Below are 27,717 nucleotides of genomic sequence, written 5' to 3' on the forward strand. Positions count from 1 at the left end.
GAGGACCCATGTTTTATTCTCGCACCCATATAATAGTTCACAACACTACAACCCCAAGCTCAGGAGATCCAGTGTGCTCTTCTGGCCTCTGGACACCAGGCACATACACATATATGTATTAGTTTTTGTTTTTGTTCTTTTGAGACGGGTTTTTCTGGGTAGCCCTGGATGTCCTGGAACTTGCTCTTGTAGATCAGGCTAGCCTCAAACTCAGATTCACCTGCTTCTGCCTCCCCAGTGCTGGGATTAAAGGTGCAAGCACTGCCCAGCTCATTGATTGGTAGAGTTTTCTGTTCTTGCTACGCATGGTGGTGCCCACCTGTAATCTGAGCACCAGGGAAGCTGGAGTAGGAGGGTCACTGCAAGTTCAAGGCCAGCTTGCTCTACACAATGAGAGCTCTTTTCTCAACAACAAGATCTTAAGGATGATATAGTTTATCCCATTTCATACTTACCAGAAGAAAGGTATCAGCCTGATGTTTGGAAGGAAGTGTCTTGGCTGCAAGATGGGGGTCCTCTTCCCAAATGCATGGATTGCCTGGCTGACGTGGTCCTGAGACCCATGTCATGTATGGCAGAGAGTCTGCCAAGGCAGGGATGTGCCATCATACTGCTGGTGTCTGGCTTCTTACTGCCATCTTCTGGTCACAGTGTAGAACTGAGATGGCTCCAAAGTCAAAAGGATTTAGCTGCTCTCCCAAGGTAGTTCAGTCCTCCGGCACCCAGATTAGGCCGCAACCATCTAACTCCAGCACCAGGAGATGGGAGGCCTCTGGCCTCGGTGAGCACCTGATGCAGACACATCTGCCCACAATTTAAACTAATTACAATGGTGCTGAAGCTAAGCTCTCAAATCTGGCTTGAGAGTGCGCTCCTTTAAGACAACATGATAGTGTAGCAGTGAGTGGCTTGTAGGTGTTTCCAGCAGTGCTAGTGATTGCAAAGTGTTGGAAAGGTGGGGCTGTCCACAGTGTCCCACAAGAGGGGCCACTGTCCTTACAGCCTGCAGCTACTCTCTGTGGCTGTGTAGGGGTCAAGGAAGCTGACATCCTACTAACTGCAGCTCTGGCTATCCATTTGGTAGGTTGGTAGTGTCAGGTTACCTTGCCACAGTGAGCATTTGCCACCAGGAGGATTCAGACTCTTCTTCTTGAGCCTTTTTCACCCTATGCTTGACAGCCGACCCTCGAGACACGGGGTCGCAGGGTGGCCAGAGCCCTGCAATGGTAGGAGACCTGGATTCCAATTCCACTCCCCTGAGTGGCTGGGTATCTTCAGGGAAAGAATGCGGCATTCTGGCACATAGCGGACCATCCTTGCTGGATGTTACATCTTAAGCTGACATCTGGAAAGATATAATGGGGAAACAGGAAGTACTGGATTGGTCCAGGTCCAGGAATTTGATACCAGGAAAGAGGAGTTTGTCCAGAGCCCTGCTTAATAGATGGTGGTCATTAGAGAAGCCAGTGTGGGGGAGGGGTGTGAATGAACGCTGTCATCAGTCCAGGCCTCAAAGTATCAGAGAGCAGCTGTCACCAGCCTTGAGCTTGAAGGGACAACTGGGCTGTGTGGAAGACTAGCTGAAGGACGGATGACACATAGGTACAGCATCTTACAAAGGAAGAAGGTGGCTGCTACAAGAGGATCCTGGGGACACTCTTCCCACTGATCAGACTTCTTTCGATTTTCTTGTAAATTCCAGGGTAGGAAAGTCTTCCTGGTAGAGAGGTCAGCTCCACAATACCGAGCAGGGTTAAAAGCAACAGGAAGGACAAATGGTGCAACAACCTGAGCACCTACTAAGCTCCCTCTCACACCAACTCGTATCTAGCAGGATTTCTGTGCAAGGTCATGGTTCCTGCCACAGCAAGAATTGGCTCCAAGCCTCCTGGCTTCCAGGACCTTCCCTTTCCCCCATCCCTGGTTCTTGGGAGGAGCCACACATTCTGCCTGGAGAATCGGCGACATCTCAACATTCAGACTAGTGGTACCTCTGCCATTGGTCCAGGCTGGGATCCAAGGATGACACCAGGCTTCAGTGTGTGTAAGACAAATCCTTGGTCGATAGCTTCATCTCAGGGCTAAAAAATGCAGTCAGAACAAGGCATAGGCCACCCCAGAGATGCAAAAGCCAGAATACCTGCAGGTCTCATACCCACAGCGGCACATGCCAACGTTTGGAGCCCCATGTAGAGTGACACAGTCAGCCCAGGTTCCTCTTTGTGTTTGAATGTAATGGCACATGTATGTATGATGTAGGCATATAGGTCTATTAGTTAGGGTTCTCTAGAGTCACAGAACTTATGGGTAGTATCTATATAGTAATAGAATTTGTTGGTGACTTACAGTCTGTAGTCTAACTCCCCAACAATGGTCAGCAGCAGCTGTGAGTGGAAGTCCAAGGATCTAGCAGTTGCTCAGACCCACAAGGCAAGCAGGTGAAGAGAGAACCTTCCTTCTTCCAATGTCCTTAGGTAGGTCTCCAACAGAAGGTATGTTAAAGGTGTGTACCACCACACCTGGATCTGGGACTTGCTTTGTCCCAGATGACCTTGAGTTCAGAGATCTCCTTGCCTTAGTCTCCTAAGATCCATAGCCTCTGTGCCTCAGGATCAGGCTCACAGGTGAACCTTCCAGTTCTGGATTGTGGTTCATTCCAGAAAGAGTCAAGTTGACAACCAGGAATAGCCACCACAGTGGGCTTGGGTCAGGCAGAAGCTCTCTCTCTGGAGGAAGGGTGCCCAGGCTGAAAGCCCCAGGGACTCAGAGTGGGCTTTCACTCTGCAGTGGTCACACTGATAGAACAGACTTCTCACCCTCTGCTTCCTCCTATAAATCAAGTCCTACCACTTCCCAGAGAAGTCACCTTAGGAAAGCTGTTGGGTGAGTGGGACCTTGCTGGCCTGCAGGCTGTCCATGCCCAGGGGCCAGGCCTGCTGGGTGATCTACCCTACACGGGTGTCTTGGCAGATGAGGAAAGAGAGCAGAAGCTGTAAGTTCCACACTGGCCCCTCCTGAGGTGGAAGGTGATAATGGAAGGGCAGAAACTGAAGTCAGAGGACCTGGGTCCTTCCTAGGACTAAGTGTCCCCATAACAAACTACATAGGAACCCTTCTGCCATTAGGGTCTCCAGCATAAGCTGGTTTTGTAACTGAAACAGAACATGAAAATCTAATCTCAGTCTCTCTCTGTGCCTCTCTCTGTAAATCTGGTTTCATATTTAACTCTACCTGACCTTTTTGTTCCACAGTTATCAGGTGAAGTATGTGTGTTGAGGAAGGATTGGTTGGTGGTTGTTGTTTTTTGTTTGTTTGGTTGGTTGGTTGGGTTTGTTTTTTTGGTTTGTTTTTGTTTTGAGACAGGGTTTTCTGTGTAGCCCTGATTGTCCTGGAACTCACTCTGTAGACCAGGCTGGCCTCAAACTCAAAGATCTGTTTGCCACTGCTGGGACTAAAGTGCACACACCATAATTTTTTTTTTAAATCACTGTGTTGGCTGATCAAGAACAGGCCTCTAATAACTCAAAGAAATAACCATTTTGACAAGAATAATCACTGTTTTTTCTTAAGATCTGCAGACCTGAAAACCATATGTGGCCAGTGATCAGGGCCACATCTGCATAACCGGCCACTGACTTCACACATGGGAAGGCACCTGCCCACCCTGTCTCCAGTTACCTGTTTCTAGAAAAGTAACCAGCATCCTGGAAATGTCCTTTCACTGGCCATTTTGTGACCATGCACCACCTTGTCCCTTGCCTGGTTGGCTCTATCAGGCTCTGGGCAGAATGTGTCACAGCGCACCCGTGGTCTGAGGAAAGGTTAAGGGAGTCAGTTGTCTTCTAACAAATGGGTCCTAGGGCTCAAAACCAGGTCATCAGGCAACTTGGTGGTGCCCACCTGCCCTTTAAAAACCAAACCCACAGATGCACACAACACATCTGGCTTTGTATTAAATGGCATCCTCAGTGTGACTTTTTTGCACAGGGTTGAGGCAGCTCAGTAACATGGTTGGCATTTCTTCATCTGTACAATGCTGCTTTTGACAAAAATCAAGCCAAGACAGTAGCTGACTGCAAGTACCAGTTTCGGGTCCAGCAAATCCAGAAGGGCATTTCACACCACCCATTTTACCTTGTTTTGTTTGCTTGTTTGTTTCAAGACAGGGTCTCTCTGTGTAGCCATGGCTGTCCTGGCACTCCCTTTGCAGACCAGGCTGGCCTCGAATTCAGAGATCTGCCTGCCTCTGACACCTGAGTGCTGGGATTAAAGGTGTGCACCATCATGACCAACTTACCTTGCCTTGTTCTTAAAAATTGACTATCGATGTCATCTCCATTATCTCCAATTCTCCGAGCAACTGGTCTGTCCCAAGGTTAATAGCCTTAAATAGGTCTGATTTCTGATCCCCTGCTGTTGCCACTAATACTAAATTACTAGTACAGTCTTCATGTGGAAAAAGCACACCACACAGTGTCTCTAGAAAGAGTGAACTGTGCACTGTTCGTTATCACAGCATTCTGCAGTGCCAGGAAACCCGGCACCAAGGTATACACACAGACCACAAGACCTCTTTAGAGACCTCATAAAGAGGCAGACAAACCCAGGATTTCAGACTGCCATCTATTGTGGGAATTTCTTGCCAGCAGAAGCATGTTTCTGGTGACAGTAAAACCAGTGGGTCCCTATAATCTGTGTGTGCAGAGGGAACTTATGGAGTGAGGACAAAAGCAACTTAAGCAGATGCCTGCTCTTCTCAAGCTAATATCAAAGATGTTGGGAGCATCCCTGCACTTCTGGCACCAGGGGTGGGTGGCGAAACTTCGCTTGTCATTGTTCCAATGGCTTAGCTTCATTACAGTCCAATGGGAAACAATGGCTGGGGACCTGACAGGATTATTCTGCAGTAACCATGGTTGCTATGGCTGCAGTCAGGTCAGGTTGAATCCCTCCGTTGTGATAATGTTGTAGTATGTTTAAAAGAGCACAAGTACATCTGTATTTCTAGTAAGAGTGTTCATCTATATCCCGATTCATAGGAAATCAACAGTCAGAGAAATCAGGAGATTTTGTTTTAAGACAAGTTCTTTGTGTAGCCCTGGAACTTGTTCTATAGACTCTGTCCTCAAACTCACAAAAATCACCCATCTCTGCTACCTAAATATTGGGTTAAGGGCACCATCATCCACATCAGGACATTTAAATTAACTATCACTGCAGAATTTGTCCTCAATAAGGTGGAACAGGTGACACCTCAGCTACTCAGAGATGGCACTTGCAACTGACACTCATGCCTTGAGTTCGGTCCCCAGGACCCACATGGCAGAAAGGGGAGAAACAGCATTCCAAAGCTGTTCTCTGATGTCCACAGGTGTGCCACAAATAGCAAAAATAAAAAAAGTGATTTAAAATAAATTGTTTAATGGGACTGGAGAGAGGACTCGTGGATTAAGAGCACACACTGCTGCTCTAGAGGACATGAGTTCATCTGCCTGTAAAACTTACAACCACCCTTAACGACAGCCCCAGGAGGATCTGTGTCTAATATACAGCTCTGGGCTCCAGAGCACCTGTAGCCACATTTATGTCACCCTCTTCCCATATATGCCATCCCCCAGCATGCTGTCCCTCCATAACTAAAAGATTTTAAAAGATTTTTTTTGTTGTCGTTTAACGAAAGACGATCTGGTCACGGTGGCTCTTGGTTATAACCTCAGCATTCAGGTGACTGAAGGAGAATTCTTGTGCTCTCCAATGAAGTGGGCTACATGGTGAGCTCTGTCTTAAATGAACACTGCTACCAAACCATCCTCAAACCAAATCGAACCAAACAGACAAAATCCAGGCAGACAATGTGAATGAAGTAATGTACCGGGCTTGTCAGTTGTGCTCACCAGTAACCTCGCTGTTAAGAAGGCAGGCACCTTCAGGTGTTTTCAAATGTCCTTTTATGCTTCAGCTAAAACTAGAAAAAAGTAAACTTTTTTTTTTTTTTGGTCTGGCTTTATATCCTTTGAATGTGTGTTCCTTGAGCTCGTCCAGGAATACAGACCCAGTCTGCATGGAGTAGGACTTTAAACTGAGCATGCTCAACAAGTGCCTTCCCATATGAATGTGTAGAGGATCCTGAAATAAATCCTCCCATTTCCTTTCTTGGATGATGGAACTTCCCTTCCATGCTCTTTTGTTTTGGCTTTGCACACACCAAGTTATAAACCAGCTGTGTTCATTTACACTGACTGATACACTGTAACAGTTTGTCCCCGAAGGCAGGCAGTCACTAAGAGACTAATGAATGGGCAGTGTATAGAGTGGGTACATGCTGGACAAAGGGATGATTCAGGCCCAGATGGGAAGAAGGAAGATTTCTTTATGTCACTCAGAATGAAGTGGGTGGAGATTAATATTCAAGGTCAGCCTGACACATCTTGAGGATTCCATTGCAATGTCTCCTCTTAAGACAGTGGGCCTGAATAAACTGTCCCTTAAGTTGCTTTTGTCAGATGCTTAACTGTCACAGCAATGAGAAAAGTCACCAATATAGTAGTTTACTTGTTCATTTTGGTTCTTTGGGATAGGGTTTTTCTGTGTAGCCCTGCCTGTCCTGGAACTTGCTGTATAGACCAGACATGCTCCTGCCTCTGCTTCCTGTTTTTGTTTTGTTTTTGAGACAAGCCCTTTACATAGCCCTGGTTGTCCTAGAAACTTTCTATATAGACCCCAATGGCCTTGAACTCAGATCCACCTGCCTCTGTCTCCTGAATGCTGAAATTAAAGGTATGTGCTACTATACCCAGGAGTTAAAGGCTTGTTTTCATTTTATCTATGAGTGTTTTTGCCTTTATCTCCTCAACCTGTTTCCAGAATTTTCTATTTAATATTTTCAGGTTGTTCACCATGGGTAACTGAAATAACAGCAGCAAATCCACACCGAGGGAAAGAGGACTACGGATCACTCTTCAGTGTGTTAGGAGCAGGTCCAGATTTATCCCAAAGTGCCTTTAAACACAAGCCTATGGGTAGTAAATAAGATGGCTTTTCCTGTGAATGTTTACTAGATAGAATATGTAAGTCTGGGGCTTGGGGGATGGTTCAGCTGTGTAGAGTACTGGCTGCTTGAAGCTTGACAGTTGACATTCAGATCTCTAGAAAGCCTTGTAATAGCCAGGCACAGTGTGATGTGGCTGTACTCCCAATGCTGTGAGGGCATGCTAGGAGCTTGCTGTCCAACCAGCCTAGTGGAAAGGGTAAACTCTAGGTTCAGTGAGATAATCTGTCTCAAAAAAAAGCTGGAGGGCTAGCCTGCTCACCAGCAAACCTGAAACCCTGGGCTCCATCTCTGCAGCCCACAGGTTTCAGGAAGGAACCGAATCCTGCAAGTTGTCTTCCAACCCCTGCGTGTGTATCGCACCACCTAATTTTATGGGTATGTGGTTTCGAATTTTTTGAGATCAAAACGTGTGTTCTGTCTAGATGTATGTATGTGCACCACGTGCAAGTCTTGTACCAGAGGAACCAGAAGAGGGTGCTGGATCTCTTAAAACTAGAGTTATAGACGGTTGTGAACTGCCTTGTGGGTTCCTCTGTAGATCAGCAAATACTCTCAGCCGCTGAACCACCTCCCCAGTGCCCTGCTATGCTGCTTTAAATGTTACTGAAGCAATCGTAGCTGGATGAAAATTCTAATAAATGACCTTGATTAGTTCTCTATGAGCAACAGTTTGAAGCCCCAGGATATTCTAGGGGACAGGAAATGGGAGGTCTCTGCATCTCTCTTTAATTAGTCAACTACAACTGCCAGATACCCGTTAGTGTTGTTCCTTTGTGGAATATTAACCACACAGGGAAGGGGAAGGTTTGATGAACTGATGAACGAACAGGTGCTTCTGTGACTGAGGAAAAATGTGGATCAGGCCTGGGCTAGTGAGGACAGACCAAAGGAGGACTGTGTAGACATCCTAGTCTGCATAGAAGCTAAGATTACCCTACACACGTGCGCACTTGTGCGTGCACATGTGTTGAAAGTGTGCAAGTGCTCATACTCACACCAGAACATTCGCATGGAGCTCCGGAATTAGATCTCTTTCTGCTGTGTGGGTTCCAGAAATTGAACACGTAGGCCGCCAGGCTCGCCTCAAAAGCTCCCTTACTCACTGAGACACCTGGTTGGCACGGCTTTTGTTTTTAAAACCTTGCTTAAAATTTATCTTTTTCATAAAACCTTCCTCAAATTAATCTGTGACACCTTGTCTCATGCTAGGACCTCAGCTGACAGGAAGCCCAGTGCCAAGAGTGGGCAGCGCTACCATTTGGACCTTCTGGAAGGTCATTTCTGGTTTTGTTCTATCTTGGAGACAACCGTCACCACCATCTTTTCCAATGGACACAGTCCCTTCCATTCATCTCCAAGAGCATTACTTTTCTGAGAGTCTGGGGCCTGGTTTCTAATACATTGTCCAATTTTGTAGAAATACTTTATGAAATTCCTTAAAATTCTATGAAGACATTGTCTCTGTTTTGCCTGCTTTTTTCATTCCCCAACTCAGAAGATTCTCTTGTTAGCCATATTTTCTTACATTTTATTTCCTCACTTGAGAAAGGGTTTTGTTATCCAGTCTAAGCTACCTTGAACTCCCTGTGATCAGATTCAGCCTCCTGAGTGCTGGAACTCCAGGCATACACCACCCTTACCTAGACAGCCAGGGAGCTTGTATTGCCTGTATGTATGTATGTATGTATGTATGCATGCATGCGTGTGTGTTTTGCCTGAATGTGTACCAGAAGCATGTAGTTTCATCAGAGCCCAGAAGAGGACATTAGATCCACTGGAACTGGATTGTCAGTTGCCATGTGGGTGTTGGGAATTGAACCTGGGTCCTCTGGAAGAGCAGCTCTGGTCTTAACTGCCAAGCCTTGTCTCTAGTCCCTTGGTTTTATTTCTTTTGAGAGATGGTGTCATGTCACTCAAGTTAGCCTTGAGTTCAGTGTATGGTTGAGGATTCCTTTGCTTTTGCCTCTCAAGTGGCTTAGCTATATGGGGTTTCTTTTCTTTGCATGTTTCTGTGTGGTGTGCATGTGTGTGCATGTGTGGTAATCTGAATAAGCTTAGTCCCTAGTTGGTGGAATTATTTTGGAAGAATTTGGAGGTGTGGCTCTGTTGAAGGGGTTGTGTCACTGGATAGGCTTTGAGGTTTAAAACGACTTGCAATTCCCATTGTTTCTCTTCACTTTCTATTTGCAGACCAGGATATGCACACTCCCCTTTTCCCGCCTTCTTGCCTTTGCTACACCCTATTGACTCTAATCCTTTTAAACCATAAGCTCAATTAAACTGCCATTTTCCATTTTAAGGTCTTTCAAGGCAGGGTTTCTCTGTGTACATATATGTACACAGCCCTAACTGTGCTGAAACTCACTCTGTATACCAGGCTGGCCTTGAACTCAGTTCTGGCTGACTCTGTCTCCTAAGTGCTGGGATTAAAGGTGTGCTCTGCCACCATCTGGCTTTTAATAATTATTTTCTTTTTTAAAAATTATTATGTATGTATATCTGTGTGAAAGGTACCATGTCCTTTGGAACTGGAGTTACAGTTGTTAGCTGCTGAATGTGTGCTAGCAATTAAACCCAGGTCCTCTGAAGGAGCAGCCTTTGGTCTTCACTGCTGAGCCATCTCTTCAGCCCATATGCCTTTGATTTTAAAAGATGGTTTGTGGGGGAAAAAAAAAAGAGGTCATGAATTCAAAAGAGAACCGTGAGGAGAGGCATATGGGGAGGATTAAAGGAGGAAGGGGTGAAAGAAATAATTATATATATAAAAAAGACCTTTTTTGAGACTAATTTGCCACATGGCTTCTGCAGTGATAAGCTGCCCACATGGCCTGTCATCTGATATAGCAGTGAAATGATATCAGAGCCAAATTGCTTATACATCTAGCCATGGGGTTTTGTTTCAGAAATAGGTTTTTATGATGCAGCCCTGGTTGGCCTGGAAGTAGCTCTGTAGACCAGGCTGGCCTCAGAACTCAGGATCTTCCACCTGCTTCTCTCTCCCCAGTGTCAAGATTAAAGGTGTGCACAGCCATATTTGGCCTCTTCACTTCTGAGCAACACTGAAATCACCAGCCTGGGCTTGCAAATAGACCTTTATTGTAGTTGAGGAAGAGGACACACAACCCACTCAGCTTTTGAGAGCAGATCAGATGTCCAAGGTATATATCATCAGAAAGGAGCAGTCAGGATTATTTGTCATCATCCGAATTATGCTCACATCGTCACATAGTGTTTTTTTTATGACACTGCCAAAGGGGTGGGGGAATCAAGATGTCAGTATTCAAATGGGAGCAAAGTTTGTCAACTGATAATTAAATGACTGTCTTTTTATCACAGTCCTGAATTTGTTTTAAAGTTTTAAACACTTACATGTTGTGTGTGTGTATATATGTGTGCACTTGTGTCTGTGTGCCTGAGTGTATGTATGCTTGAATGTGTGTGTGACTGTGTATGTGTGTGTGCTTGAGTGTGTATGTGCCTATGTGTGTGTGTATGTGTGCCTGCATACAAGTGTGTGCCCCTGAATCTGCATAGTGTGTGTGTGTGTATATGTGTGTGGGCATCTGAGTGTGTGTGAGTGCTCATTTGCATGGAGTGGGTAGATAATAACTTGTAGGAATCGGTTCTCTCCTTTCACCAAGCAGGTTCCAGAGACTGAACTGGTCAGGCATGGTGGCAATTGCCTAAACAGCTGAGCCATCTCAGGTTAAGTCTGAGTAACTGCCCACATTGGCTAAGGAAGATATCATTCACAACATGAGTTCCAAGCCCGGCCTTCTGCAACAGACCTCTGCCACAGCTCTCAGTTCTCAGTTTTTCAATCGATTATCCAGCTTAATAACAACGAGAGAAGCCAGGTGTGATGCCACATACCTAGAAGTCACTTCAACTTAGGAAGCTGAGGCCAGAGAACTGACAGAGCGAGCTTGAGGCAGTTTGAGGTTAGTCTAGGTAATGTAGTGAGACCCTGTCTCAGAAAAAAAAAAAAAGATTTTAATTTATAAATTTATTTTAAAACTGAATTCTGTTCCCTTAGCCACTTATAGTAAAGAAGCAATGCATCTCCTCCCCACTAGGGGGCAGGGAGATGGTGGGGCACCTGTCAATCATTCTGTTCTTTATTACTGAGGGAAACCTCTACCTGATCAGCTCATCAGTGTCAGGTCTGCCCTCTGCAAGTACACAGCCTCCTGCCTGTGGCCTTGCAGACTCTAGCCGAAACCTGTTGTCCACACCCATATTCTCCTTTGCACCGAGGTGTTAAAAATGGCACCCCATCCCTCTCCACCTGGCATGCTGAGAACACAGCAAAACTCCCTGAAATGTTGGGGTTAAGTGCATTATCAGAGTTCATCCTGTGCAAGACCCTGGATTCACTCCTCCAGCACCAGGAAGACAAAATACTTTCCCCAAATCGGTAAATCTACAGAGTCAAAAGCAGATCAAGTCCACTATACATTAAGCTCCAACCATTCACACTAGATTCACTGAAAACAAGTTTCTAAAAACTAAAAACTGGAAATCAGAGGGACATTACACCTGGTCTATAGAATCACAGACCCCAATGACAATAGAGCTTTCAGCCCATCACAGAAGCCAGAAGGACACGGCAGCCCTTTCCAAATCCTGGAGAAGAAACTCATACCAACTAAAAACAGACTGAGTGAGGGGGAGACAGTTCCGGAGTTCAAGGCAAGTCCTGGATACATAAAGTTTGAGGCTAGCCTTAACTACATAGCAAGTTTGAGGCCAGTCTGGGGACATACAAGATGTCTCAAAACGACAACATACATGTAGATGCTCTCTCTCTCTCTCTCTCTCTCTCTCTCTCTCTCTCTCTCTCTCACACACACACACACACACACACACACACACACACACACACACACACTTCACTTAGCCAAGGCCTTCTTGAGAAAAACAACAAAACTGGAGCTATCACACTATCAGATTTTAAATAGATCACAGGAAGCTACTGTGATCAAAGCAGAATGATACTGCCATCAAACAGATGCATCAGAGCCTAGGGAAGAACTGACGCTTTGGTGGTTTGTTGATTTATTAAGGACAGGGAACAGGTTCTCCAATAGTGTCAGGAAGATTCAAAATCCACCACATTCTCATACCTCCAACTACTCCATAATTCAATAATCCACCCGTCACACACTGAAGGCAAGACTAGATCCAAGACTAGAAAATGACTAAGAATCTATAGAAAAAGCTCCGTGGCTCAGGTCTGGGCAGGAGCTCTTGGCTAGGAACTCCTGAGTTCCAGCCACCAAATCAGGAATTGACAAATGGGACTGAATCAAACTAAAGAGTCTCTCCCAGCAATAGTGGAAGAAGCAAACACCACCACCACCAACAACAACAAAAAATAATAAAACAATCAAGAGAACAAAGAGAAACCCCACAGAGTGTGGGGAAAAAAATGAAGGTTTCACTGTATAGCCCAGATTAGCATTGAATTTGAATGTAGCATAAGTTAGCCTCAAGCTTGAATAATTCTTCTGCCTCGGTTTCCTGCGTGCTGGAATTACAGCTGTGTGCTACTATGTTCAGAGGGAGAGATATCTTTAAGTCACACACGTAATATAAATTATATTGGTAAATTGTCATGTGCTGTTGATCCTTGTTGAAAAGGGACTCTGGGTGAACACCTTTAGTCCCAGCACTTTGGAGGCAGAGACAGGTGAATCTGAGTTCAAGGCCAGCCTGGTTCCAAGGCAGCCAAACAGCCAAGACTACAAAGAGAAATCCTGTAAGGGGTGGAGGACTCATTGGTTTTTGTTGTTGTTGTTGTTGTTTGTTTGTTTGTTTTTTTCTTTTTTTGGAGATTGGGGTCAGGGTGTCTTGCTAAATGGTAATCAACACCTACTTCAGCAGCCTGGGTGCGGTTTGGGGCCTGTACCACTACCCCATGACCACTGAAAATAATTTGAGTGTTACTTGCCTTCATCCAAAGGAAAATTAGCCATGGAGATAGTGACAGCTCACTGATGAAACAACCCCAGTGGAGGCTGCACTGAGGAGAACCCATCTTGCCATTAAAGACAAGATATGAGGACACAGTCCCCCACCCCTCTACTGTGGGCCTGAGTCTGCTGACATAACTGTTTATGCTGAGATCCTAAGAACTAGCAATTCTTTCTTTTCCCTCCCTCCCTTCATTCCTAATACATAATTTCCCTCTGGAGCCCTGGCTCTCCTGGGACTCACTATGTAGACCAGGCTGGCCTTAAACTGATGAGAGAGACACTTGAGTCTGCCTCCCCAGTGCAAAGATTGAAGGTGTGCGTTATGCTTAGCCAGTTCGCATTTTTGTTCGTTTGTGATGGCTTGCAATTAACCCAGTGGGCTGCCAAGCTTCCTAAATAACAGAAGGTGACCTTGAACTTCTGGATCCTCCTGCCTCTACTTTTCTTTTTCTGCCTCTACTTCTTAAATATTACACATACACAGCAAAATGTCTGTTCTGTGTAGTTCTGGAGATCATAAATTTAGTCACATCTCTTAATAGAAAGCTCACTTCTTTTAAAATGCATTTTTACATAGAACTTTTTAATATGTTTAACTTTAAATTCATTGGTGTGAAGGTGTCAGTCAGATCCACTGGAACCAGAGTTAGACAGTCGTGAGCTGCCATGTGGTTGCTGGGGTTTGAACCCAAGTCCTCTAGAAGGGCAGCCAGTGCTCTTAACTGTTGAGCCATCTCTCCAGCCCAAGAGATGTTTTATGTGAGTACACTGTCATTGTCTTCAGACACACCAGAAGAGGGCATCAGATCCCATTACAGATGGTTGTGAGCCACCATGTGGTTGCTAGGAATTGAACTCAGGACCTCTGGAAGAGCAGTCAGTGCTCTTAACCACTGAGTCATCTCTCCAGTCCCCCAGAAAAAAAAGATTTTTTAATGATGGCCCAGTTTCAGTCAAGAAGGAAAAAGCTTACCTTTGCCGCAACATATATCTCCTGTTTTGCAGCTGATAACACTTCTTGAGTATCGGTCTTCTCTCTTCCCACGCGTACACATCCATAGAGCCATCAATAAGTGTGACGATGACATGAAGGGGGTCCTTTAAAGAACACCCAAATGTGAGTAGCCTGGAGTCAATGTCAGATCAGAAGACAGGGGGAGGGCCTAGAAGATGGCCCATCAGGTAAAGGCAGTTGCTGAGCAAGCCTGGTGCTCTGAGCCCCCAATAAAGGTAAAAAGGGAGAGACTAACTCCAGGAAGTTGTCCTCTGGCCTCTGCAAGTGCTCACCCATGTGCAAATGCACATGCACACACCAACAGTATGAAGTTTTAAAAAATGTAAATTAAAAAAAAAAAACCCACTGTAGGGGGAAACATTACAAACGTACCACCATTATTCTCAGAACATCTTCTGGATAGTAATAAAATGTCTGCAGACAGAGACCCTTTAAACTGTAGAGGGAGAGAGAGGATCCAGTTGAACAAACAATCACATTCTTATCACTGACTCCCATCCACGCCGGGCTCTCCACGTAATCTGGCAAGGAGAAGCTTGCTGCTAAACGTCCTGTTCCAAACAAACACAAAACACACAGGCAATCTTTTAATCATTTAAGTAAGAGAAAAATTGTTAATGCTTAGTGGAAAGCATATCCCCTACTTCTATGGCATGCCAGTCTGACAGAGACAAGGAAAATAGTCCCTGTCCTGACAAGTCCATGTTCTTGGCCATGGAAAGGCAGGCTACGACACGGGGAAGGTGTGCACAGGCAACAGCTCAAACACTGGAAGGAACACGGTCCTAGAAAAGAACAGTAGAACCCAGTTCCTAATACATGGCAGAAATGGAAACATGTCTGCCCAAGAAGACCATAGTTCTCTGTGTAGCAACTATCAAACAGGCACAGATTTACATCTGGCCAAAGAGCCTCCTGCTCCCTTTACACAAATGAGCATCACTGTATAGTGACCCACAATCCCAGTGGAGTCTGGTGGATCTCCAAGTTTCAGATTAGCCATGGCTACACAGAGAAACTGTCTTCAAAGACTACAAACATAATACATTGACAAGCATTTATAGCTTCCTATGAGCACTTGTGGGGGACACAGGAGAAGTCAGGATTTCTTTTAGGAAGTGTTTTTACCTTATTATGTCTTTATATTCATGCCATAAGCACACGTGGGGGACAACTTGAAGGATTTGGTTCTCTCCATCATCTGGTGCCCCAGGAACCGAACTAGGTTGTCAGACTTGGTAATTAAGTGTCTCTATCCTCTAAGTGCTTCTCAACCTTCTTCTCAGCCTTTCTAATGCTTCCTATTGAACTTGAATACAGTTCTCATGTGGTGGTGCCCCAGCCATAAAGTTACTTTCATGGCTACTTTATAACTGTAATTTTGTCACTGGTACGAATTGTGATTTAAGTGTTTTTGAAGATAGAGGTTTGCCATAGGAGTCACGACCCATAGACGGAGGACCACTGCTCTACGCCATTTTGCCATCCCATAATATAGTTCTTGAATATAGCTCTTGTCATTTGTTTTTATTTATTTTATTTTATTTTTTAGACAAGGTCTCACTGTGCATCCCTGGCTAAATAGATCAGGCTGGCCTGGAAACCAGAAAGATCTGCCTGTCTCTCCTGAATGCTGGGATTATAGGTGTGCACTACCATGCTTGGCCTTTTATTTTTACTTTTTAAAACTTTTTCAGTGTGTAATGTGTTTGTACGAGTTTTTTTGTAGGTATATGTGTGCATGTGCACAAGCTAAACCATCCTGTCAGCTCCATCTGTTTGGTTTGTTAGACAACACCCTCTATGAAGCTTCCTGACTCAAGTCTCCCGATTCGGAGCATGTGCCATGTTTGGCTTGAGAATTCATTAAGGTTTACCTTCAGCAACGATCTTGTTCCCGACCTCTTGCAGATTAATATCAAATGTGTTAAATTTTGTGATCTTTTTGGGGCCACTTCTGGACATCAGGGTTATCCTGTCTTCCCTTCTTGGGATCCAGGAGACTCTTTGGCATAATGAAACGGGAAGAATGGTAGCCACAGGAGCAAAGAATTCTGATGTCCTCAGTAAACTGCTCATTAAAAACACCTGCAGAGTATTACCCAGTGGCATCAATGAGGAGGAAGAGGCTGTCTCTTTAAGGTTCCCGCACTTGAAGCAACATGTGGCTCAAAATGGTTGCCCACTCTTACTTAGAAAACAAACCCTTTTTAACCCAACTTAATATCCATCTGTATTCACTCTTCTGGTGTATAGACTCATCTTAGTTCCAAACCGCTGGTGAAAATTCCCACGTGATTCAGGTAAATCCTATCTCTCTTTCTATCCCCCTCCCTCTCCCTCCCTCCCCCTCCTTCCCTTTCTCTTCTCTCCCTCTTTCTCTCCCTTTCCTTATCTCTTTTTCTCTCTATATCTTTCTTTCACTTTCTCTCTCTTTTAATCTATCTCTCTGTATACCTGAGTCGCCTGCTGTTTTTGCCACAGGACACTACAGCTTGTCAGCAAAGACTGTCTCTTTAAGGTCCCCCCACCCCCGCCGCACCCTCCCCACCCCGCGCTGAGACACCACGTGACTCAAAATGGCGCTGGCCCGCTCTTACCCAGAAAATGAACACTTTTTAACCCTTAGGCTGATAGCCCTAAACCTTTTAGTGAATTCTTGCCTAACACGTTGGTTTGCCACCTGTTGCAGTAAATATTAAAAAATAAAAAACAGTTTCTCTCTTTACCAGCCCTGAGGTCTCACTCCTCAGGCCGGACCCTGATACGGAGCCAGACATACCTCTCCTTGGCGGTTTACTACCACCTGTTCTACACCTCTGTCCTGGGGTGTTTCTGTACCCCAAAATCCCACACAAACACAACTCTACAGCCCAATAGCTTTTCATTCAGGTTTATATATTCAACTCTCAATCCACAAACCCTCTACACAACAAAATTGCATCAAATAGACAAAATACAAACTGCCCTTCTATATGAGATAATTAGACCTGTAAAATCCTTAATGTTCATAGCTTTTTAACACCAATTAATATCACCTGGGTCTAGCTGGTCCTTGGGAAGCTCCATGTTGCCACGACCTTCCCCCTTGTCCTCTGACCTCCTCGGTCCTCTCCACCTCCCTTGCCCTGCCCAGTCACCAGCTTTCCTTTATTTTACTAATTAAAATGGTTCAGTTGGAGTTATGTGACTAGGCAGCCCTTCTTGGGGAAGTAGAATTAACATTAAAATACCAACAGCTTCAGAACAATCTACAGAGGAGCACCTCTGCAGCCTGGCACAAGCACACTCCAGATGAGGGGCATTTGAAAGAAACCCAGAAGTGATCTCATCTGTTCTTCACCCAAGACAGGACCGAGTGGAGCAGCCATTGCTCCCACTCAGGTCAGAATAACTCATTTTCCTGCCCCTCCCATCACATTCAGAGACAGAATGGAGTCCCTGACTCAGGTCAAAGGACACCTCAGTCATCCTTCTGCAATGGACTCATCAGGCCGAGCTCGGTTAAGTAAATTTTCCTGTGCAGAAGACTAGTCCAGGGCTGTTCGACTTTTTTAATGTGGCATTGAAACTGTCTCTCTCACAGTAGCTATGAACCAGGCACTGGAGAGCTGGCAATTGAGAGAGAAGGCAGTGTATAAAATACTGGGAACAGCAGCACTTATCTGAAATCCATCACTGGTAAGCATGTGAGCCAGTGATAGAAAACTGCCTTGAGTTCAGGGCCAGCAAAGGTTTCTGGGGACTTATTTTACCTGCCTTTGTCCTCTGGCTAAGCCACATTTCAAGGACACTTCATTAATAAGACATTTGCCATTGTGGCTGGACATGTGACTGCTCCCAAGAACATTATTATTTCCTGACTGTAGAAATGGCGTTGCTTATGACAGGACTTAGGAGAGAGGGAGTGGTCTGCCTGGACCTCCCTGAGGGCTGGACCTTCCCACTGTCTCCTGCCTTCACCCTGGTGTCTATAGAACAGACCTACCTTTGGCAAGATATGTGGGTGTTTCTTATTCACAAAGACCCATTTACTCTGAGGAGAGCAGAACATTTGGTTAATGCCGTACCGGAACACGTTGATTCTGGAAATGAGGTGTAAGTCGGGAATCCTAAAGATGAGAAGGTTACCTGAGGTATCGCCTGTCTGAAATCAGAGCAGCGGCACCCAGTCAGTGGGAAAACGTTAAGCATGGAGAAGCAGTGTTATCTGCTCCGAGATACAACACCGTCTTCAAGTCCAATAATGAGATCCAAAGCTCTGACCAGACCTCACAGAGCATCTGGGCTGATCCCATGAAATAAGACTTTCCAGACCTGGGGGTGGGGTGGTGGGGATGACTCAGTGGGAAACAGTGCAGAGAGAAGAGAGGGAGGTTCAATCCCTGGGGCTCCTTTTCTGACCTCCAAGCATGTGCTTGATACATAGACACACATGCAGGCAAAATATCCACACACAATATTTTTCCTCTTCAGTTTTTTAAGACAGGATTCCTCTCTGTAGCCCTGGCTATCCCAGAACTCACTCTGTAGATCAGACTAGCTTCAAACTCAAAGAGATTCACCTGCCTCTGTGACATGCACCACCATGCCCTGCAGGATATTTTTTTTAAAAAACTTTTGTAGGGCATGGTAGCATATATTTTAATCCCAACACTCAGAAGGCAGAGGCAGGTAATCTCTGTGAGTTAGACCACCCTAGTCAACACAGTGAGTTATAGAACAGCAAGAACTACATCATGAGACTCTGTTTCAAATACATGAGGTAGAGATTTTTTCAAGCCCTAAAACATTCTTCCCCAGGACTCACTTGGACATCAACATTATCCTTTTCTCTCAATATCGGATAAAATTCACATTTTTATCTCTATTGTCCCTACCCAAATTCATGGAATCAGCAGTAGTAAGCATTTCAAAGACAAGAAGATGTAAAATCAGTTAGAAAAATTGTGTGTGTGGGCGTGTTATAAGTATATTCATGTATGTGTATGTGGACTACATACCTAGGCATACATGGAAACCAGAGAAGGATGACAGGCATCCTTTTAGGTCACTCTTCTCCCAATTTCCTGACAGAGTATCTTATTGAACCTGGAGCTAGGCTGGCTTGGCTAACAGCCGTCTAACCCCTTGTGCTTCCATCCCCAACAACACTGGGGTTACAGGCAAATTTGGCCACATTCCACTTTTTAGGTGAGTTAGGATTTGATCTCGGGTCTTCATGTTTGCACAGCAAACACTCCTACCTACTAAGCCATCTCTCCCCAGATCCCAGGAAAGAATTTTAAAATGATATTTTTGAAGAGAATGGCTTCAGGAAATGTACATGAAGTAGGTCAAAGGCTAAGGGATGACCATGTTTGTGGTATCCTGTGATTGACTCTCAGGGTTTGCAGAGACTCCAAGATGGCAAGTTGAGATTTGACAGTAATGGGGGTCACTTACCAAGACAACTGGGCCGTCCTTGGTAATGACAGCACTCAGTGATTGACAAGGAGATTGGATGTTGTTACTTGCCAGAGCTTCCTTGCTGTGACAATTCCACAGTTTGATAATTCCATCTACATCCACAGTGACCGCAATGTGCATCTCAGGGAGGGTGGTCAACATCATGATACAACTGGGCTGTACTGGGCTCACCCAGGTCGTAAAGCCCTGGGAACAAGAGGATCACCACATCTGTGTACTTCAAGTTCAACTGCTTTCACCCATTACCTGTATTTGGAAACTTTGTTCAGACTGGAACCCCTTCTTACTTAGGAGAAAAGAATATGAACATATTAGCATAGTAGCACATGCCTAGAATCCCAGCTCAGGGAGTCAGAGGCAGAAAGGTACTAGAAGCTTGAGGCCAGTCTATTCTACAGTGTCAAGTTGCAGGCCATTTTAGACTACATTAGAAGACTATCTCTAAACAACAACAACAACAACAACAACAACACAGGGCTGGTAAAATAACTCAGCAGTTAAGACCACCTTCTGTTCTTTAGGATTTATTGATTTTATGTATTTGAGTACACTGTAGCTGTCTTCAGACCTTCCAGAAGAGAGCATCAGATCCCATTACAGATGGTTGCGAGCCACCATGTGGTTGCTGGGAGTTGAACTCTGGTCCTATGGAAAAGCAGTCAGTACTCTTAACCACTGAACCATCTCACCAGCACCCACCGTCTGTTCTTAACCAAAGGACCTGGGTTCAATTCCCAGCACACACATGGCAGCTCACAACTGTTTGTAATTCCAGTTCCAGGGGATCTGACACCCTCACACAGACATACATGTAGGCAGAATATCTATGTACACAAAAATAAATACATTAAAAATAAAAAAACATGGGCTGGAGAGATGGCTCAGAGGTTAAGAGCACTGACTGCTCTTCCAGAGCTCCTGAGTTCAATTCCCAATAACCACATGGTGGCTCACCACCATCTGTAAAGATATCTGATGCCCTCTTCTGGTGTGTCTGAAGACAGCGACAGTGTGCTCACATAAAATAAATAAATAAATCTTAAAAATGAGAGAACAGAGAATAATCAATAAATACACATTGAGGTGTCCATCATTCACCTGGTTCTCTCCTACAATGGCTCAGCTACCGGCTGTCTCAAAAGTCTGAGTACACAAGAGAAAAAAAAATCTTGCATAAACCAGCAGGACCCACACAGTAGGAATGGGGTCACAATGCTGAGACAAGCCATGAGTGATGTCCTCAAGAACCACAGGCATGGCCAGTCCTGTGTCACCCCCCTCCATCCCTCTTTCAGGGCATCATATGGGCCCCTAGCACTCACAAAACCATAGAGAACAGAGATTCTCTATCTACAAAGGTGTGCTGGTGCCATGCCAAGCAAGACTGCCATGGCTCTTGCAGGGTTTCCTCCCTAAGACACACAGCCCAGGAAGGTCCCAGGAAAACTATGCACAGTGCAAGCCACAGCTTGTTCTGTTTAGCTCCTAGGGTGAAGTACCCCAAACCCTGGTAGACACTATCAGAGAAAGAATTGTGCGGAGAACAGCTGTGTCAACTGCTCCACTCCCCAAGCGAGCACAGCTCCACCATGTTGCCCAGTCAAGGAGTGGAGACCCATTCTCCTATTGCCACAGAGTGGGCAGGGCCAACTCTCCTGACTACTACAGGTGGGGAATTGAGGGAGGGTATCACCCCCACATCCATGCCAGCAATCTGTAGAGTATTCCTAAGTAATCAGTGTGGGAGGGATCAGCTCACTGTAGGCAATGCCACTGCCTCTGGGTGGTCTAAGAAAGTTAACTGAGCAAACCGTGGAGAGTGACCAACCCTCCATGGCTTCTGCCTCAGTTTCTGCCTTAACCTCCTCGGATGGACTCATCTACGAGTCCTTTCCTCCAAGTTACTTTTTGTCATGGCCTTTTAAGAAAGCCACAGAAAGCACACTAACACACAAACTTGTAGCCAACCCACATTATGTGGTAAATGTTAGTTCAAGACTCTCCAAATATCCAGAAAGGAGATGAAGCTGGATTATGGGATTTCTGACCGTTAGATAAAAGCCATTATTCCTCAGGAACTTTTCAAAAAAGTTCCCATCTGCCCAAAGGTATCTTTAGCCTTGTCTTTACTACAGTCATTATGTTACAATGTACTCTCTATTTGCTAGATACATTCTAGAACAAATAACAGATTGTCTAACTGGGATACACTTAATAGATACCAGCTCTCAATCTTGTCAGAAATCTGCTAAATGTAATGTTAAATATTCAAGCTTATTATGCTAGAGACTCCCAAACTCTGACAGTGAACCACTCCTCCCAAGATCTCCCAGTGATGTGGGCACAGTGACAAGACAGCCTAGACTGTTGTATGATGCCACTGAGAAGCACCGCACAATCGCCTTGCCTGCTGCCAGGGCTTGGCCTGCACTGTGGACAAACAGAGGACACCCAGAGAGCTAAATGCCTCATATTGCCTAAGACAAGCAAGTCATTTCTCCCATTCCCTCCACCAGGTAAAAGCTTCTCATCTTCTGGGCGATAGAATTGTTCACTGCAGGTCCCACCAGATGGATGACTCTTGTCTCCATGGGAAACCACCGAGCTGACAGGTAGCTAGAGCTGTGGTCCTTAGAGGCCTAAGCTGGTTTTACCCACCACAGGACATTCTTACACTCCTCCAAGGTAATTACTTCCTTGACATCTCCCCTCATAAATAACACTGACCTGACATTTCCCCTTCTGCTTCAGACCCTGACCTTGGCCTATTAACTCCTTAATGTCACCCAGCATGGCTGCTTTAAAGATTGCTGGCTAAGTGTACTCCCTGGAACTAACTCACAACTGCCACTTACTTCCTTTCACCAGCTGCCCTGACTCTGGGGTTGCCACACCCCAGACCTTTCTTCTATCATGCTCAACTACAGACTTCGGGTGTTTCTTACACTAAACCACAGAATCAACTATCATAGTCACAAGATCAAGTTTCCCAGTTTCCTTTGTCTTTTAAATGTAAACTTAAAATCTTTCTCATTGTGCTAAATTTACATATATTCAGTTTCCCAGATAGAAGGAAAAAAGCCCTTCTTGCTCCTGCTCCATGAAAGGTTTTTGTCTTCCCTGAGCTCATCCTAAAGAATGTTCATGCTGTTAACAAATTTCTCTCTTTTGTAAACTTAGAAGCTCCAGAAAACCCACTCAGATCCACCTCTCATGACCAAACAGATTCCATTTAGATAAGTACACCTGACAATCAATAGGCCACATTTCTACCCATTACCTGTTCCAGAGGGTAGAATTCCTCTCCTGTTCCCTGGGATTGGGACTCTTCTCACCACCAACCACCAAGACCCAAGGTGTTTACTCAAAATCGTCATCCAGGACAGCCCCAGAGAAGCAACCCACAGATGCACCAGTGTGTGTTCTCACAGACACAGATACTGCTACTAGACCTGCTCCTTCCTGTCCACAGATGGTCCCACAGATTCTGGGTAGCAAGGAAACAACCAACTCTCCTAAGATTGGAGCAACATCCCTATCCCCATTTTCTTAGGTTTCCCAGAGACAAGTCACCCCAAAGTTAACAGTTAAGTAGCTTAAAGATCACCATCACCTCTTTCTAGTTTCTCCTTTTTAAAATTAAACCAAAATGGAGGAATGTTAGCATTCTTTCTAGGCTCCACCCAACAGTTACCTGGCAACAGCCAGGTAGGTCTATCTTGCTATAAAAGGGTCTGTTTGGCTCCTCCTTGCTCTCTCTGCCCCTTCTGACTCTTCTCTCCCTAACCCTTTTCTCCCTCTCCCCTCCCCACATGTTCTGGACCAGCCTCTCCTCTGTCTGTCTCTATTCCCTTCTCAACTCCACTTCCCATCCCCTAAATAAACTTTATTCTACACTGTACCCATCTATATGTCTGGTGCCTTAGGGGAAGGGATGCCTCAATGTGGACCCCCCTGAGGCACCCCTCCTACCTCACAAAACATATCCTGGTCTTTTAAAAAACACAACACAGTCTACTTCTGTCTGTTCTGGGCTCTTCTGATGCCTCCGGCTGTTCTCTCATATCTACAATAAAAACACCTTAACCATATTATGGAGCGGTAGTGTCGGCAGTTTCTTTACTGTACCCCCTCAAACAGTGTTAAAAAATCAAAGCATTTCCAGCAAAATCAGGAACAAATCAAGTATATCCACATTTTCTACTCTCATTTAATATGGTATTGTTTTTGCTAGACCAATAAAACAAGAGATGCAAACGAAAGGGATGCCAACAGGAAAGGGAAGCCCGGAGTTTCCTCATTTGCAGACACTATGAGCCTGTTCTTAGAGACCCCAGACTCCTCTGGAAAACTTTAAGATTTTATTTATTTTTATATAATGAGTTTCTGTCTTCAGACATACCAGAAGAGGGCATCAGATCCCATTACAGATGGTTGTGAACCACCGTGTGGTTACTGGGAATTGAACTCAGGACCTCTGGAAGAGCAATCAGTGCTCTTAACCATTGAGCCATCTCTCCAGGCCCCTGGAAAACTCTTAGGATTGATAAACTTCCAGCAAATTGACAGGCTAAAAGGTAACATGGAGGAAAAAAAAAAGTCAGCGCCCTTCCTATATAGCAATAAGCAAAGCAAAGGAGGATCAGGAAGGCCATCTCACTCACATCCACCTTGAAGGGGCCTGGTGGACATGGTAGACACTTGATCCTAACAGGCAGAGGTAGGAAGATTTCAGAGTTCAAAGTCAGCCTGGTCTACAGAGCAAGTTTCCCAAGGTTCTTACACAGTGAAACCCTCTTTCAAACCAAACAACAAACAAATCCTGGAGTAAGGGACTAGAGTAATGGTTCAGTAGTTCAGAGCAATTAATGCTCTTGCAGAGGACCCTAGTTGGGTTCCCAAAGCCTACACAACATCTCACAGTCTCTGACCTCTGCCAGCTGGCACCAACCATAAACTAACCCAATCACACAAATATAGAAAATAAAAAAATATATCTTAAGAAAGAATACCTGGGAGTAAACCTGACCTAGTTTGTGAACAATCTTTATGACGAAAACTTTAAAATACTGGCAGGCATTGCAGAGATGGCTTAGCAGAGGACCTCAGTCACACCCCCAACCCCCACAGCTTACAATGATCTGCAACTACAGTTTTAAGGGACCTGACACCCTCTTGTGACCTCAACAGGCAGAAGACACACATCCATTACACATACATATATGCACAGAAAACACACATACATATAAAATAATTAAATCAAAAAAAAAAAAAAAGTAAGAAGAGGGGAAAAAAAATCAGGTGCGGTGGTACAAACCTTTGACCCGAATGTATGTGAAGCCAAAGTAGGTGGATTGATATAGGGACTTTGAACAGCCAGGTCCCGTCTCATCACCACCAACAACAAAAAGATGACATCAGAATTTATACCCAGGTAACTTTCACTAATCATCAGCCAGACTTACCTCGTGAATATCCCAGGTAATGAACTTGGTCATGGAAGTCAACAGACAGACAACCGACTTGCCTTGCCCGTTTCTTGTTAAACCACGCCCCGAGATATAACACGCATTTCCCTGAACTCCTGCAAGGAAACCCCAAAATGAACACTAGATAGCTGAGCAGTAACTGAAAAAGGAATTTTTTGTGTCCCTGTGCTTTGTAGAAGGTTTGGACAACAGCTGTAGAAAGGGTGAGAACAGAGGCAACCAAGCAAGCTGCAGGCTGGTTGTTTGTTCAGATACATTTACTCCTTAATCGGTTTCTACAGATACAAAATGGGTACTAGGGGCTGGAGCTGTAACTCAGTGGGTAGAATGCTCAGTTCTGTTCCTAGAGGTCTATAAACAGTAACCCAGTACTCATTTGGAGGCAGAAGGATCCGAAGTTCAAGGTCATTGGTGTCAGCCATATGAAGGGTTTGAGGTTAGCCTGTGGTACATGAGATCCTGTCGAAAGAAAGGAAAGAAAAGAAAGGAAAGAAAGAAAAGAAAAGAAGAAAGAAAGAAAAGAAAGGAAAGAAAGAAAAGAAAAGAAGAAAGAAAGAAAAGAAAGGAAGAAAGAAAAAAAGAAAAGAAAGAAAGAAAGAAAAGAAAGGAAGAAAGAAAAGAAAGGAAGAAAGAAAGAAAAGAAAAGAAGAAAGAAAGAAAAGAAAAGAAGAAAGAAAGAAAAGAAAAGAAAAGAAAAAGGCAAGTGTAAAAATGTATCAGTCCCAGTGAGGGCAGTAGATCTTGAGTTTGAGGCCAGCCTAGTCTACAGATAGAGTTCCAAGCCAGCCATAGCTATACAGTGAAACCTTGTCTCAAAACTAACAGAAAAGGTAAGATTCTTCCCAACAGGAGAACAGATTCCACAAACTTGTCTTTTGACATGTGTGTACCATGAGCACGTGTGTGCACATGAGTCCACACACACACACACACACACACACACACACACACACACACAAAGCCATGCACACACATACACTAAAAATAAATGTAAAAAATTTAAAGTATCTCTGCTTCAGAAAACTGTTCCAAGGAAGAAAAAGATAAACACTAAAGCCTATTTAGTAATTCCCCATTAAATTCTCTCTATACTCTGGGAAGGGTACAAAGCCTTCGGGGAAAGGGAGCGGCAGGGCAAGCGAAACCACTCGGCAGACCACAGACTGGTCCCATGGCTAGGCTGGCACAGCAGCCCCACCCCGCTAAGCTGCAATCCCCTTCCTCTTGTCAAATGAGAACATATGACTGCACAGAATGGGAAAAGCCAAGTGGGCATCTCTTCTAGGATCCCTAAGCCCATACCCCATTCCACAGGAATTTCTTTGTAAATGAAATCTTCGGGGTTTGCCCGGGTCTTGGCTCGTTCTTGCCATGTTCGGGAAAGAAAGTATTGCTTCCACGTCTGTGTGTTCAGGAGCTGTAGGGGGACGTCCTCACAGAAGAACCATCTCATCAGACAGAGCTTCCTGCAATGCACAGTTGCAATGCGTCAGGCTGATCCCAGCCCCCTCGCCTCAGAGCCATGGTTACAGTTAGGGAAACTTTTATTTACTACCATCCTCATACAGCAGAATTTCCAGGTCCAGAATCAGAGGGCTTCTTTTTCCCTTCCTGTCCCATCTCATCCCCTCTTCCCATCCCACCCTGCCCCTCTCCTTACTTCCACAGGACATCTCTGTTTGCAACTGCATTCCAGCTCTGTGGGAGAGAAAAGAATCCTTAAACCAACAACTGCCCAACTCCCCTTGCTCTTAATTTGTTCTGTGTTGGGCCTGCACAGGTTAATCAAACACAGTCCTTGCTTTCAGGCAAGCCAGCCTGAAGAGACCTACCCCAGCAAAAACCCTAGGGCTCAGAGGAAGGAGGGTCAGTCTCTAAATGCCACATATCAGGAGCACATCTCCACACAGCAGCCCGTTCTTTTCGTTAGCAGGATTCTGTTGTCACTGTTACTGTTCTGAGATAGGGTCTCTAGTAGCCTGAGCTGGTTTTAAATCCATGTAATTATGACCCAAACTCCTGATCATCTTGCTTCCACCTCCCAAGTGCTTCAATTATAGGCATGGGCCACCACTCCTGCCTCATTTAGCTGGATTTGAGGTCTTCTGAGTGAATAATGCTAACCCACGAGCCCTAGATGTATCCCTTGGATATTTTGTAGGTTGACACTCCTGTTGGTCAAGGGAAGCAGCTGAGTCCCCAAGACACTGTGTCAGAGCTGAGAAGACAGGTCTGAATAAGGTAAGTTTAAGGAGGCAGGCCGGGAGGCAGGCATCCAGGCTGTATGAGTGTGATGCTGGGGTAGCTAAGACTCCAAGACTGAGCAGGAAAGGCCAAAGGGGCATTATGTAGAGATGACCTAATGGAGGAGTTCAGCCAAGAAGCTTTTTACCTTGTTCACTTGGGCAACCTGTAGCAAACTGAAGGCATCCAGATAGGAGGCAATTTTCCTCATCGTCACACTGGGAAAATGGAGCTCCATCTTAGGTGGTCTAACTCCACACTCGTTCTTCCTCCTCCCCAGCTTGCTCCAGTTTTAAAGGCTTGGCCAAAGGTTTAGCAGGATTGCCACCCACAGCTCATCAGATGTTGATTAGAACAAGCTACAGGTGTGTAGACTCTCAGCCTGACCCCCCCCCCACTCACAGGAGCCAGCAGCTGAGAGTGTTCACACCTTAAATTCACTCCACAGTTTTGTTCCTGCATAGATGAGCT

General features: G+C 45.0%; 1 protein-coding gene across 1 annotated transcript; it reads right to left on the bottom strand.

Annotated features, from left to right (window-relative positions):
• Positions 1-1,166: 1,166 nt before the first annotated feature.
• On the bottom strand, positions 1,167-27,484 carry FBXW12 (F-box and WD repeat domain containing 12; the record flags this gene model as incomplete). The annotated part of the gene is made up of 10 exons (XM_080934683.1): positions 1,167-1,272; positions 14,003-14,127; positions 14,417-14,595; positions 15,922-16,132; positions 18,033-18,191; positions 19,490-19,699; positions 24,979-25,097; positions 26,305-26,468; positions 26,663-26,700; positions 27,395-27,484. The coding sequence occupies 10 exons, from the start codon at positions 27,482-27,484 to the stop codon at positions 1,167-1,169; spliced, it is 1,401 nt and encodes a 466-aa protein (XP_080790809.1).
• Between the last annotated feature and the right edge of the window lie 233 nt (positions 27,485-27,717).

Source organism: Micromys minutus (assembly GCF_963924665.1).
Source record: "Micromys minutus genome assembly, chromosome: 21".
Taxonomy (NCBI): Eukaryota; Metazoa; Chordata; class Mammalia; order Rodentia; family Muridae; genus Micromys; species Micromys minutus.